Source organism: Haliotis asinina, chromosome 6, assembly GCF_037392515.1.
Source record: "Haliotis asinina isolate JCU_RB_2024 chromosome 6, JCU_Hal_asi_v2, whole genome shotgun sequence".
Lineage (NCBI taxonomy): Eukaryota > Metazoa > Mollusca > Gastropoda > Lepetellida > Haliotidae > Haliotis > Haliotis asinina.
In genome coordinates, this window is record NC_090285.1 from 67,356,499 (window position 1) to 67,371,108 (window position 14,610).

Below are 14,610 nucleotides of genomic sequence, written 5' to 3' on the forward strand. Positions count from 1 at the left end.
AGATTTGGCTATCTATCAACATACTGCATCATGAATCATATACCAGGATACAATAGTGTATTGCTGTATTGTTACACCTGTGACTTGTGGACCCATACTTCATTTTGGTGTCATATGTTATCCACAGTAAACAGACAACAAATGTGTTACTTTGTTGCATGTCTCCAGAGAATCAAACTTTGATGGTACTAGTAAATGCTAGCCCACAAGGCTATACCAACACATAATATTCAAACAGAAATCCTGAAACAACTCCTTAAATAATCCTTTCCATTCAAGCCATAGCTACGACTGAGATCCAGTTTCTATGAACAGTCAAGTGAGGGATCAGCGCCAAAATAGCCAGGAGCTCCATTTTTAGCATCCTTTATCAGCATATGTTGAAAAAAAAAACCAAATGAACCAATTTAGTTGCTATCAGTGATTCTTCCAGACACATTTAACTGTTTGGGGAACTCTATCATCTGAAGTAAGTGTACCATCCCGGAGGATGCAAATGCTGGTATTTATGTTTAGATGCCATCACATCACCAGGAAGAACGTATGATAACAGCTAGTATTAACCCATGAAACTAAACCTGAGATTAGGCATAACTTAAAATATGACCAAAACTACTGAAAAACAGTCAGAGATATTGCAGTCATGTGAAGGACTTCGTTCAATTCTTTAAGTACATGTTGCATAGACACCATTAAATGACATATCCTGGACAGGAAGTAGACCATACATATGAGTGTGCTGTCACAACAAAAAAACATCAGGCCATAAAAAAACAAGAGTCATCAGAAGATGACATGTCCCCCCAGCCCCTTTCTGTTTGAAAGGACAAATCATCTGACAGTTACTTATTGTTTTTTTAGACTAAGTTTGAATTGTTCCCATGGAATACATGACAAATTTAAATGCCATATATCTGTAATCAGCAAAAGTCACCATTTCAAGATCTGTCTCATATATCTGCCAAGATCTGTTGAAAGATATGAAATGGTTTTCGAGTTCTGTTCTGGAAATGAAGCCCATCCCTCCATACGGAGACAAAGTCCAAGACATTTCCATGGAACCAGAGAAAATAATAAATCACAAAAAACTGTAAATACCAAAAGGCACCACTTTAACATCTGCCACACATATCTACCAAGTTTTACTGACAGATATTAGGAAGTTTTTGAGATCTGCTCTGGAAACGAAACACATCTCTCACTTTTGAGAAACGTTTCCATGGAAACCAAGAAGATACTAAATCACAAAAACCTGTAAATACCAAAAGGCACCACTATAGGTTCTGATTGATATATCTACCCAGAAAAATATTGAATGGTTTTTGAGTTCTGCTCCAGAAACGAGGCCATTCCTCCATTTTGAGACAAAACGTCCAAAACATGTCAGACGAGGTGTCGACTATATCCCCCCGCATTACATGCCAGGGGGATAAACATCTATAAATACATATCTTATTTATTTTCAGGCTGCACTATCTTAAAACAAAACAGTATATTCACTCAACCAATTACTACATGACTTAGCCAAACACTTTAATCACATAATGTCAGCTTTCACAATGCACTCTGAATACCAGTCAGTACAATTTTTACAGTCATTAGTATCTAAACTGGAATTGTGTTTAGCACAAGTACCTTTCAGGACACAATCACAAAAGTAATCTGACACAAACTATTCTGTTTCACAACAAGCACAATCAATACAACTGTGTTTAAACTGTAACTACACGAGGATAATAAATCCTATATTGGGTGTTTGTACCAAGAGTAATAACAAAGTTATTGAAGTTGTGATAACATCACTGCTCTCCTCGTTTTCCTTTTCATGTAGAATATAATGGGACTTATCTACAAATGAACAGAAAACCATTTCCTGTTGACAAATGCAAGGAAATGCTAACACCCTTCCCAACGACAGCAGCATCATAAACCCATTGAGAGACGACAGACGGTGCTTAATGGTACAAATCACATAACTTTGAGAGCAGATCAATACCAATCTTAAGTTTATATGATCAATAAATAACGCAATGGGGGGAAACCAAGCTCTAAGCTGACAGAACTCATCAAAGTGTCCCCAGGTAACACATCCTGGCAATATGCCAGAGGTACACACTGTAATTAACAGTGTAACATGCAACAATACCCAGTTGTCTTTGCTGTAATGTCCTGTGTGATTACCACAGAATGTACACGACGCAGTAAACAATGTAATACACAACACTATAAACCTCTCATGTTTTAATGTTAGCAGGGTGTAATATATTAGCGATTGTGTACAAGTAGTTCAATATCGATTTACACCTCATCAGACAAAGTTATTTAACAATTATTGCTAGGTTAGTGTGTGTTTATGAAAGGAAAAAAACGCCAAGAGAAAAGGTTAAGTTCACCTTTAACCTGCTACAAAAGCAAGTGCATATGTACTTCTTACATTTTAGTCATTGTAAAACAAAGTAAAGGAAAACTACATCAAACTCCATCAGATTATCCAGAGAATTCTTCTGATAATGATAATTACCATGGACCCATTTGTAAATAGCACTTTGTTGTGCATCTGACACGCCCTTCACGATTTGCTATTTTCAGACCTTAACAGAGAACATCTCTCATTCCAGAGTTAATTCTTAGCATCAAGATATTTCAACTGTGCTGGAACCAAATATCTGGATTTATCAAAGGCATTTTGTTGGAACAAATCCTCTATCTTTGTTTGATAGTGATGTGATAGTGTCACTGTTTGAAAATTGGGGTGATAAAAATCAAAACTGGGAGCTTAATACCTCCAACTTGTATTTGACTGATTTAATATAATTTTAACTAGAAAAATAAATATCAACGAAAACCATCAATATTGAACAGCACTTGAAATTATGAATTTCAAAATATTGTAGAATAAATATAATATGGACATTTCACTGTACCAAGTATGTTTCATGTATGGAGGTTACCAGTTAATGTCTGTCACCTGACAAACTGTCAGAAAATCAACATGTCTTACCTCTGTGTCCCCACTGGTGATGAATAGTCTCTTGCTGGGATTACCAGTGGTAGTTGACTTCTGCAACAAAACACAATCATGCTTTATGTTAGAAGAATGTCTCGGAACGGTCCCTGCAAGTGTCAAGCCTCATGAGCTAGAGCTAGGTTACAACACTGTAGAAATCAGTACATTCAGTATAATATATAATATATACCACACTTTCACACAGAAAATGATTGTCTTATTAGTAAGTTCACTCAATCTAAACATAATACACATTTTAGAAGAATTTCTGAGATCTTGACACACAGGAGTTATTTAAGAGAAGGCTTCAATAAAATAATGCATGTACACATTTTTCCAACTTTATACTTTCAGCCTATTTTTGACATGAAGCAATACAAATCTCACTCACAGTGGCCTCCTGATAGAAAAACATCAACTTTCTGGCTCCCTTCTCCGCAAAAAAGTTGTCAATAAGATCAAACTGAAAAGAAAAACACAAATACTCTCAATTAGAGGTACATCCATGAGTCACAACATAACATCAAGTTCAAGGTCATATATCCAGTTGGTGACGTCAAGAAATCATCCAAAGCCTTAGTCCAGAGTCTGTCCCAGTAAGCACAGCCAATATCATTCTACATCATAACATTACTGAAAAGCTACTTAAATATATGCTAATAGTCATGTCTAGAAAGTATTCTCAAATGTTTTGGGAAAAGACTACACATTAGCATTCTTTCTCCACTGTTGCACTCCAAAGATGTTCAGGATGAAGACAGTGAAAGATAAATATGCTGGTGCTACTTATAGCTCTCACCTTGTCATCTCCCAGAATAAAGTCTTCTACCACAGCTGAGTCAAGACCAAGAGCATCAGAAATCTACAAATAAACAAACAAAACACCACCTTAAAGGATTTTTAAAATGGTTAGACACTATGTATTTTCACTACATGTCATTCAAACATGAATTTATAGCACATCTGCACCAATCATTTATGAAATAAAGTAAAAAAAATGCAAATATGCACCAAAATTTAAACCACTTTAACCCCGCCCAATCATATGCATATTTTTATTTTTAGTGGTCTATCGTCGGTGAGTGTGACGTCATACCCAAGTGTCTGCTCAGAGTGTTTACATTTCAGTAGTTTATACGCCATCGAGCTGAAAGTGACGTGAAGCACAATATTTCTAATAAAGCATTGTTGTGGTTATGTATTGTTTACTGTCATACTGATTTTGTGAACCTTTCCACACACGGTCATCTGTGTTTGTTACATTTTTCGAAGAGCTGTGAAAGAGACCTATCCTCTGGTGGAATATGGATTCAAATAGGCAAAACTTCATAAGCATGCTAGATATCGGGCATTCCTTTCAACATTCTAAACAAACACAGAGGTCGAAATGTCAACTTGGGACAGAGACCAAGAGAGATGCATTCCAAAAGTGATGTTGGTTACAGGTGAGTTTCAGATGTATTTGCTTTGGAGGAAAGCAACATAAACACTCTAGTAGCTGGCCATATTAGTATTTTCATTTTTAGCGTCCTTTATCAGCATATGTTGCTAAGAAACAGTTGACATAAAAGTATGTCATAATTTGCACTCATGTCCTACATCCGAGCTGAGATACAGGTCCCCTACCATGCTAAAATGGTTGAATTAGTTAATGGGGGTGGGTGCTGTGTTAGGGCATGATAAAAATGTTGACTCTCACTCTTTTTCCTCTTAAAGACAATGCACAATACATAAAGCAGGGATGGAAATAATTCTTGAATTGCTAATGTACGCCGGCACACTGGCACTTGTAAAATCACTTGCCCTGATAATTTTTCCACTGTAATACCTGATTTTCTTGTCAATTATTTAAACAAACAACATAATTAACAATGGAAACTCCACTGGACTCCGGTGCAGCGTGATATACAAATTAGCTTGCCCGACACAAAAAAACACTAGACTGAGACGGTGGAATGAGTTATTTCCACCCCTGATAAGATGAAAATGACTGCTCTGCACTGGCATAAAGCTTAGTTATTACTGATCCCCTTGAAAAAAAATCATGGCAGCTGTATATAAAGGTAACTTTTAACCCACTTTTAAAAACAATGGAAACATATTCAGAAAATGTACTTTTTTGGTGGTTTTATTTCTGTTATTTTTAGGATGTACATGGCAGCATTTCACATCCATGAAAACAGCCTATACCCAAGCCAATCAGAAGACCAATTTTATGAAAAAAAGCTTAAAGTTACTTATAAACCTTAATAAAAATTAAAATCATGAACCTAAAACATAACTATTGTCAGTGTTTACCTTCCCAATGTTGTACCGGCTTACAGGCTAAACACATTGAATGAACATTGAATGAACATTGCATTATCATGACTGCAAACTGTACCATTACTGCTGAAATTTTAATTCTGTATCAGGTTGGTTTTCAATGAACATATGATAGGCAAGTGGCTTGTAAACCACTCTGCAGTAGTCTAATCAAAATGTCAAAGGTTGTATGTATATGATAATATCTGTATCTAGTATGTCATCCAAATCCACTTTTGACTTTGTGGATTGATTTATGTGCTAAACTTGAAGCATACCCCAGTAAGCAAACAGGCTCAGTACTGCTCTATTTTCTGTGTGTTGTTGTGACCACATGACCGCCTAAGTCATTATCTGGCGAAATGGTGCAATGCTTTTGAGAGACACACATTTTAAATTCACAATAGAAGCTGTATCATGAAATGTTACTGTTTTTAACTATATTCTGTGTATATTATATATATCTAGGTGTTCATTAATTAAGATCAAATATGAACAATGGGTAGTGACCTTTCTAAAAATCCTTTAAACAATGAATGCTAGTGAAACTCTCTGTATGCCAGGTTTCAGTCAATCAGTCAACATTTGATATTTGATCATGATATTTGGTTAAGCTTATGATTCTTGCTCCTGGTCAGTTGTGCCTGTTTTTGTTACCAGTTTTACGTTACCATTTTTTTTCGTCTGGTTTTGTTCCCCAACTGACAAGTTAAATAATTTTTCAAAAAAGATTGTTTCCAATGCGACTGCCAAGAAACAGATTTGATTCAACCTACATAACCTTCACCTACTAGGAATTCATCTTATAAACCAGAATTAGTTCTATGTACACCTTTCTGTATTCACTGGTTCATAGATTTCTTCAGCCTATATTTGGCATGAAGCAGTCTTTTGGTCAGTTGATAAATTAAGAATGAAATATAACTATTCAAGAATATGAATCATTTTCATTCTTAAATAATATACCATTACCATGATTACTGTAATGGTACTATAAGGTTTTCCATGCAGCATATTGCAATGAGAATTGTTAACTGTATAGAGCCTATTCTGATTTAGAATCATGGTACTTCCAAAACATGTGAAAATTACTAAGCAACATGTGGTAAAATGAATAATTTACCTACCTTTTCAATGAGGTAGGCATGTCTTGCATCCATCTGAAGAATTAAAATATACATCATATATATACAGATAATTACGAATTATTACAGGGAATAGGTGACCGTCCTGTTATCTACTGTAAGAGAGAATGTCAGTGGGTGTTACATGTTTGTCAGCCATATTCTTGACATCTACATCAGCCTGTAAATAACCAATCCAGTGACTGAAAGCATGAGCAACAATCTAACCTCTATAGATATAGTAATGGAAACTAAACCTTCTTGACTCCAATGGAACTGAGATATATGATAGTATACAAGTAGCCTGTAGAGTATCTCTAAGGACATGACAAGACCCCTTGTAAACAACAGGCAGTCACAGAACTACAATGTCACCTACCTGCAGTTTCCTCTCATCTTTGTTGGCCTTTGCTCGCTGAACTTCCTTCATGGCATCTCCAGCCAGAACTATCTTCTTCATGGCGGCCTGTACATAGAACAGACATATTAGTCTGCGAAAAAGATTTCTAGGTTTACTAGCCAATACTTGGACCTCAGCATCAGTTTCAGTCCATTTATATATTAGTATGAGGACTGATACTAGTTGAGTCTAGTTTTATGTCACTCCTGCTTCAGGCTACTGCATGGTCAAGCCTCAGTGAGATATAGAAAAGGACAAGGAGAAGGGCAGCCACAAAGATATGGCAAGGGCTTTGGCTCAATGTTTATTGGTCATAATATGTGGGCAAAAAACTGTTCAAAAACCTCCAGAAACTTTTTTGACCAATACTCTGCACTGTATTTTTGCACTAAGAAAGTCAGTGTGAGTCAAAGACTTGCTAAGTATTTTATTCTGCAGAGAAAAACAGCTTGTCTTAAATGCTTGCTGATTATTTTCTGAATATTCTAAAATCAGCCTTTTTCACCCAGCTAGACAAATCTATCCATATACTGTCCTAAGAAATCAGCCAAATTCTTATTCATCTGAACATGTTTCACCTCTTATAACAGATTCTGAAAGGTTTGGTCTCCCTTCACAAAAAAATTCAAATACTTCAAATATTAGAAACTCTTGTTTGCACTTAATCATTAACAACAATATGATAAATTTTATCATAAAAGAGATGAAGTCATTAAAACAACATTTAAAATCTAATTGAATTATGTTAAACCTTACAGCAGTGTCCCTCAATAAAAAATATCATCAAATGTTTTCTCCACTTTCACTTAATGCAACCCCATTTTACAGACTTCTGGCTATGTCAATTCACTACACACGTAACTTCATAGAACATAGATTACCAATTAATATTGTGTAGAAAAATGTACCTTTAGAGGAAAATAATGTACCTTTTCAATGACCATAAGCAAACATTAAACACTCCATGCCCAACAAATTCAAAGTAAGAGCGCCATAATAAAGGGAATTTATTCTTAGCCACTATTATATGTGAACGGCAATAGTGACTATTGCTATCAATCAGCGTGATCACTGAAGCAATGGTTTATTTGTCTCATTGATTGGCACTGCTAAGTGACAGCATAACAAACTAGATCAGTGTTGTCAATACACTGAACCTTAAGAGCTTAAAACCTAAAAGGGATTGATTTAAAAACAGTATGTTATCAAAGATAAACATCATGACAAAGTTACACAAGTGCAGTCAATATAACTCAGATGGATTTTCTTAGATGTGTGCAGTCATATTTCATTACCACAGTACAAGCCATAACCTTCTTTAAGACATCTAATATATTTCACATTAAACTACTCTTTACTTTGTTACATATCATATTTCAAGTTGGTAACATTACTGAGTGAGTGAGTTTAGTTTTATGCCGCCTTTTATGGCAAGCACGGGTTGCTGAAAGCCTATTCTACCCATGGACTTTCACGGGTCTAACATTACTGAGTGAGTGAGTTTAGTTTTATGCCGCCTTTTATGGCAAGCACGGGTTGCTGAAAGCCTATTCTACCCATGGACTTTCACGGGTCTAACATTACTGAGAAAACTACTCAGATTTCAGACTGGTGCGCAGTAGTCAGACAGTGTTGAAATGCATTGACATAGAAGAAAACCTTTATACCATAATTAGTTCAATTGTGACATTAAAAGGGAGTATTTCCGACAACAAAACATAAAGGCATCATCTTATTTGAATCTCTGAATTAGAATGAAACCATTTTTTAAACATAAATCCAAATACTCTGTAAATTAACTTTCACAAGTACAGCTGTTTCGATTTGTTGTCAGGCATATTGCTTTTAGTTTTCATAAACATAACTTAGGACTGAGTTCTGTGAAAGGAACAGACACAAAATATGAACATGTGAAAAGTTTTAACCTTTTCAGAACTTCTGTTATAGTATAAACCTTGATATTTGTTAGTTGATATGAAACGTGACATTAAAGCAACACACAGAAGCAACAAAAAAGGAAGTGAAAGGTAATTCTTACACATTATCAGATAGAGCAAATACATGTTTTGTTTGAGTTACTTACAGAAATTGGGATGTGGAAATGAACACTCATGAAGGCATGCCATGTCAAATGAATACAATAGTTCTATTTTTACACCTAAATCCACCACACAATAACATTAACCACTAAGCATTCAACAAGGATTTTCACACTGAAACATTTAGATACATTTATGTGCATGTATTTTACATAACAATGTACAAGCCTATAAGTAGCTATACAAAACCATTTTTCCTTATATGCAAAAATGTGTATTCTGGGAATGTACAAGTTTCTTTAATTACAGAAAAACACAAACACACAGACAAGCAAAGATGATCAGAACAGAATCTACCATTCACATTTCATGCACCAAAAATAGTTATTTGTTTTTACCTTGGAGACCTGCATCTTTGGTGCTGGCTTCTTGCCTCCCTTGTCATCTCCTGCAACACAAACATAAACATCTTCAATGAAAATTGTCTTTTGGGATCTTAAGTGTATTTGTAGTGACCAAACATTAGAATAACATACTTTCACATTCATATTTCAACTAAAGCCATTTCAAAGCTAGGCAACCACTTTAGAGACCTTTTAAAACCTGTATGCACCTGATAAACTTCCAGGTTTTGGTTGGATTCCAAATGTATGACAGTTTTGTTTAGTCTAATGTCACAAAACTCATTTGTTCTTTATGCTGGATAATGTAAACCAGCCAATCCATTGCACTTTCTGTTTCTTGGTTTACAAAGTAAAACTTTTATCCCAGACACTGGGCCAGCAGTCATCATAATAAAACTCACATTATAAAAATCCACTATCACTGCCTTCAAGGTTATTACACATGTTAAATAAGAGGGCAACAGCTGGAAGGATAAACCAAATGTAGGGCCAGTTTCACAAAAATAGAAATGAACTATTCTGGAACGACGGAAGCATTTCTTTAAGTCTGAACCAACCAGAGTAGAATAAAATATAATCGCTTTTGTGTTCATAGTAATTACACTTCTACTCTAAAAATTTTCTAAAGACAGTTGTTTTATCCCTTTCCCATAAAATGCAAATGGCAACTGCAGCAGACAGTACTCTTCCCTTGTACCTACAAGTAACAGCCTCTATAAAACGCTATTGCATTCTGGACAAATCCACTGGTTTGTGTTCAGATTCACACCTCAGTTGCTGGGGTCAAAGAATACAGCATGGAGTGCATTACCAGTACTCTAACACTCTGTATCAATACAGTTACTGTTACTCTTTAATGGCCTGTCTTTTCAATAAGCTCTTTCATATCAACAAGTCATCGGCTCCTAATACCTTGAATCACACGGCAGATACTTCGGAAGTATTTGACATGGCATTCAGCTAAATGGACTATATGTACACATTAATGCACATGTAAATAATAAACAGACGGGAAAATCGTCCCTTTCAAAGTTGATTTCATAGTTATCAATCATGCGTACCGTCTCAGTGGGTAAGCACAAATAATAGCCTGTCTGCCACTGGAAGATCTTCAGGCGTGATCGTGAGTTTATTTCCGTTTCTTATCATGAAAGATAGCATTGTGGGTCAGGTACTTGATTGTCAATGGGGTGCTGGATTTATCAGACAATCCAGCTGATGGGAAATAAACTCACTCCGTCTATATTTACTTAACAGTCATTGAAGCCTGGCTTGTCTACACTGAGTGAGAAGGTTTGGTAACTTAGTGATAAAACTACTGATTAGGATAAGTAAACTTGTTTGTCTAATACTAATGTGAAAGTGTCAGGTAGGCACCGCTCAAAATAGTATAATTTCCCATCATTGTGTCTGTTAGTTCAAAAGCAAGTAACAAGAAAATGTGAAGAAAGAGTAGATCCATACATAATACACATTTTTATTAAATTCACATTTTCATTAATCTGAACAAAATGTTAAATGTAACTATAGCCAGTGTAAAAGATATTAATGCAAGATATTTAGTAAACAGTAAAGTTTACTTTAACAGGTCTACTGTATGTAGTTGAGCATAGTCTTACTGGAAAGTTTTATATTTTTTTCAATGTCATTCGGCATTTTTACTTTAATTTGGTTTTAACTAATTGACCTTTATTCAAATCTGACAAGTAATTTTTGACGTTTGAAAAATCGCAAAACTGATTTGATTGTAAAAAGTATAATTACAAATAGGTTATCAGTGTATACGGCATGTCAATAAGTTTTGAAAAAATACTGACACCTAGATATGAAGAAATCTGAATGTTTGTTTCGCTCAATGTGATTTGTTGAGGCGCTTAACATATCGATTTTTTCTTGAACAGAAAAGAACTTTTATGTTGTAAACCGTGCAGGTTTAAATAAAAGAAGCAGAAATGCTGACGTGTGGTAGCTAGCCCATTTAGTAAATGCAAGGTCATGTTTTGACAAATGACACTTCCACCACTCACCTTTGGTAACGAGAGGGGGAGCAACTTCTTGGTCAGGTTTTGGGCTGTCAGGCTTGTTTTGTTCTTTTTCACTAGGCCCGCCGTCTTGTTCGACGTCTGCCATTTTGAGAAAGTTTAAAGTATCCCTTCACAAGCAACAGTCCAGTTGTGTCCAAGTGTCCTTGTGAAAAATGAATTGTTACTGCGAGTTCTCACTGAACACTCGAACTAAGTAGGCGCGTCATCTTTGAGCTGTGCTACCGCGCACGTGTTCTGACTTCCGCGCTGTGGGGGATACAAAATAGTCCGCGATAAAAATACTGCACAAATATTTATTGCTTGTAAGTTTTAGATGACATCGCATGCATGTCACTGACAGGGCATGGTTACATATAATTCATGCAGAAAATATGATTTAATCATTGATATAAAAACAGGTGTTTTTAGCGGAATAATATTTTGGCAAGTAGCTCTGTGGAGACGTTTCCCTCACCATGGAGACATGTACACAAAAGAGTTGGGGTCTGAATCGGATTAAGGTCATTATTCTTACCTAATCAGTTCGCCTATCGGAAATCTTTTCACGGCCGTGTGGTGTTGTGGAATAATAGACAGTGTTGAGTGTTGGACGCTATGAGGAAAAAGTCGGTATTAGGAGAATTGTCATTTATTTTGTATAACAAACGTCTTTATTTAGATATTTCATAAAATGCCGTCAAAAATTGTCATTGACTCACTTATAACTGCTTCCATTCTTTATGCTAGTTGATACGTATTGGGTAGATCTAATACATTGTGCATTATATAATAATGTTCAAACCTCGAGTGATGCGTTTTAAATCATGTAATTTATTCTTGTGTGCAAATAAAATTCAGAAACAACGTGAAATATTTTAATTTATGCAGTTTCGTGAAATCAGGCTTTCTTGGTCGTCATGATATGCAATTCTCGTAAAACATACTATAGGTACTGCAAATGTTTATTTCGTATAATTACATGCGGTACAGAGAAGAATTTCCCTAATCAATAAAATCAGATGATTATTTGAACGAGAACATATGTACGTCACACCGTCTCTCTCTCTTTCACTTTCGATTGATCATTTGTCGTTCTTGATTGATTTGTATTTGCAATCGTCCCTGTCGGTGCACTTTTTTCTAAAATTCAATCGACCGCATATTTGTTTTCAATATTTTCGTTGTCCAGTGAAGTCGTTTGTCATTTTAGGGCAGATGCGAACGAACCCAATTACCTGAATGATCAGATGAATACGTACTCGTGAATGTTGAACACTACGGTTAAGTTAAGAAAGTACATTGTATCAGGGATAATCTACAACTCTAGCTGTGTATAGTCTCCCTAATTGTGAATATTGCGAAACACTTTTAAGTTGAACGATCTAAAATGATTTTCAGTCTATCACTCGTTTATGAAGTACTCGAGTTACACGTAGTTAGATCTAGAGTCAGAGATGGGCGATTCTACTACGACCATATATAGTGTTCAGTCGGCTACAACTGTATAAATATTGTTAAGAGAATTGAGGTTTTAATCCCTAATGTAACTGTTTCACTCGTTCTCGGTAATATACACATACGGTATGATGTTAGTCATGGTGATGTAAAATTGCCTCCCTGTTTCTCTCGAACTTCTGATAACTCGTGGACTTCGATCTAACCACGTTAAACTGTACTCTAAACTCCACAGGAGACGAGATCAAAGCCTTTTAATAGTGGTGCAACATTGACACTCCATATACGGTTTTTCACGAACTACGAATAACTCGAATGATCGAGCTAGCAAAATTAACACCGCATGTATGTTATATCATTACATCATATGATTATATACTAGCTAGTATATTCCATGTCAAAGGACCAGTATATTTATTCTTGTCATGTTTATGTCATTGATAGGCCGGGGATGGGTTATAATTATGTTTCATATTGCCTATATATACATATGGAACTCACTCGATATAACTCGGGTTATGGGAGCTGTTTAATCTGATAAATAGGAACCTTGTCGTTCCGCTCTCGGCCCCAACACCAGACAAACCGAAACTCCATACTCACTGCAGATACACAATAAAACACGCAATAATCGGCCAATGGTCGGCAAATAAAACAGCTGAGCACTGCGGATCTAGCTTATGTCATTAATCTTCGGCAGTAACAAAGTTGTATTACATCTTCAAAAGATCTTAAGTAGGATTTATATGACTATAGGTGTGGTTGTATAGTTGGCTTGTGTATAGTTACAAGCAAGGAGTGAACATATATCTGCTACTTCTAGCCTCGCAGGTACATAGACCAGCGCTGTCTGTCACAGAGGGGTCGCCCAGTATATGAAGAAACCAATGTTCTAGGTATACCTTTTTGTAGAATTTCAACAGCACATCTTTTATAGATTAGAAAGCAGTTGGTGATGAAATGGTATATAAACGTGAGAATTCACATGGAAAAGACTCCTCCTTCTCTCTCTCCGTCACACACACGCGCGCGCGCGCACACACACACACACACACACACACACACACAAACACCTCGAGCGCTTACAACTGTTAACTCAGCACTCAGATATGAACAAAACGCCACTTTTCATAACCTGACGAGTGGGTAGATAAGGTTAACATGTGTCAGAATGGTTGTGTGCTGCTCACATGCATCTATTTATACAAGTATATTTACATTTTCAGCTGGACAAGGGAAGGCGTGTTAAGTCCCATCCACATTCCGTGCTGTGTGGGCTTTTATACGACACATACTGGAGGGTGCATTAAAGATACTGCCTAGGTATAGTATATATCGATGTTATGTGAGTTTTCAAGTCAATAAACTGTACCCCGTCACTACTCTCTCATCGGCAGATCGTCAATACCCCATGGTCTCTATGACTGGCGAGTCTGCGCTATGTACAGTACGGCGCATTAACGGCTAGTTGACACCATAGACTCCCTCGGGTCTTTTTGTAATGATCTTTTACGTTGAATCGGCGTATGAACTAAGACTGTTAAAGACGTGCATGGTTTTGATGTAAGGATAAAGTAGTTCATATTGTTTATTGACACTAACTTTATTTATTTATTTATTTATTTATTTATTTATTTATTTATTTATTTATTTATTTATTTATTTATTTATTTATTTATTTATTTATTTATTTGCCACACAAAGTGAGGAAAAGGTTTTATTTGGTGTTAAACGCCTCTGTCAGCAATATGCCCGGTGTAAGATATGGCGGTCTGTAAATAGTCAGGTCTAACCAAGAACATTGATCCACAGAAGTCGGAAATGATGACATCCAATCAATCAAGACACCGAAG

At 36.0% G+C, this 14,610-nt stretch overlaps 1 protein-coding gene across 1 annotated transcript in view; it reads right to left on the minus strand.

The window, feature by feature from the left end:
• LOC137287568 (dynein axonemal heavy chain 5-like) overlaps positions 1-11,488 on the minus strand; it is a 65,658-nt gene extending 54,170 nt beyond the window's left edge. Inside the window, exons 1-7 of the mRNA XM_067819932.1 lie at positions 11,306-11,488; positions 9,273-9,322; positions 6,815-6,901; positions 6,439-6,471; positions 3,807-3,869; positions 3,399-3,470; positions 3,002-3,061 (exon numbers count right to left, since the gene is read on the minus strand). Coding sequence (XP_067676033.1) covers positions 3,002-3,061; positions 3,399-3,470; positions 3,807-3,869; positions 6,439-6,471; positions 6,815-6,901; positions 9,273-9,322; positions 11,306-11,408 — 468 coding nt within the window. The 5' untranslated portion in view covers positions 11,409-11,488. The remainder of the gene's footprint in view (positions 1-3,001; positions 3,062-3,398; positions 3,471-3,806; positions 3,870-6,438; positions 6,472-6,814; positions 6,902-9,272; positions 9,323-11,305) is intronic.
• Between the last annotated feature and the right edge of the window lie 3,122 nt (positions 11,489-14,610).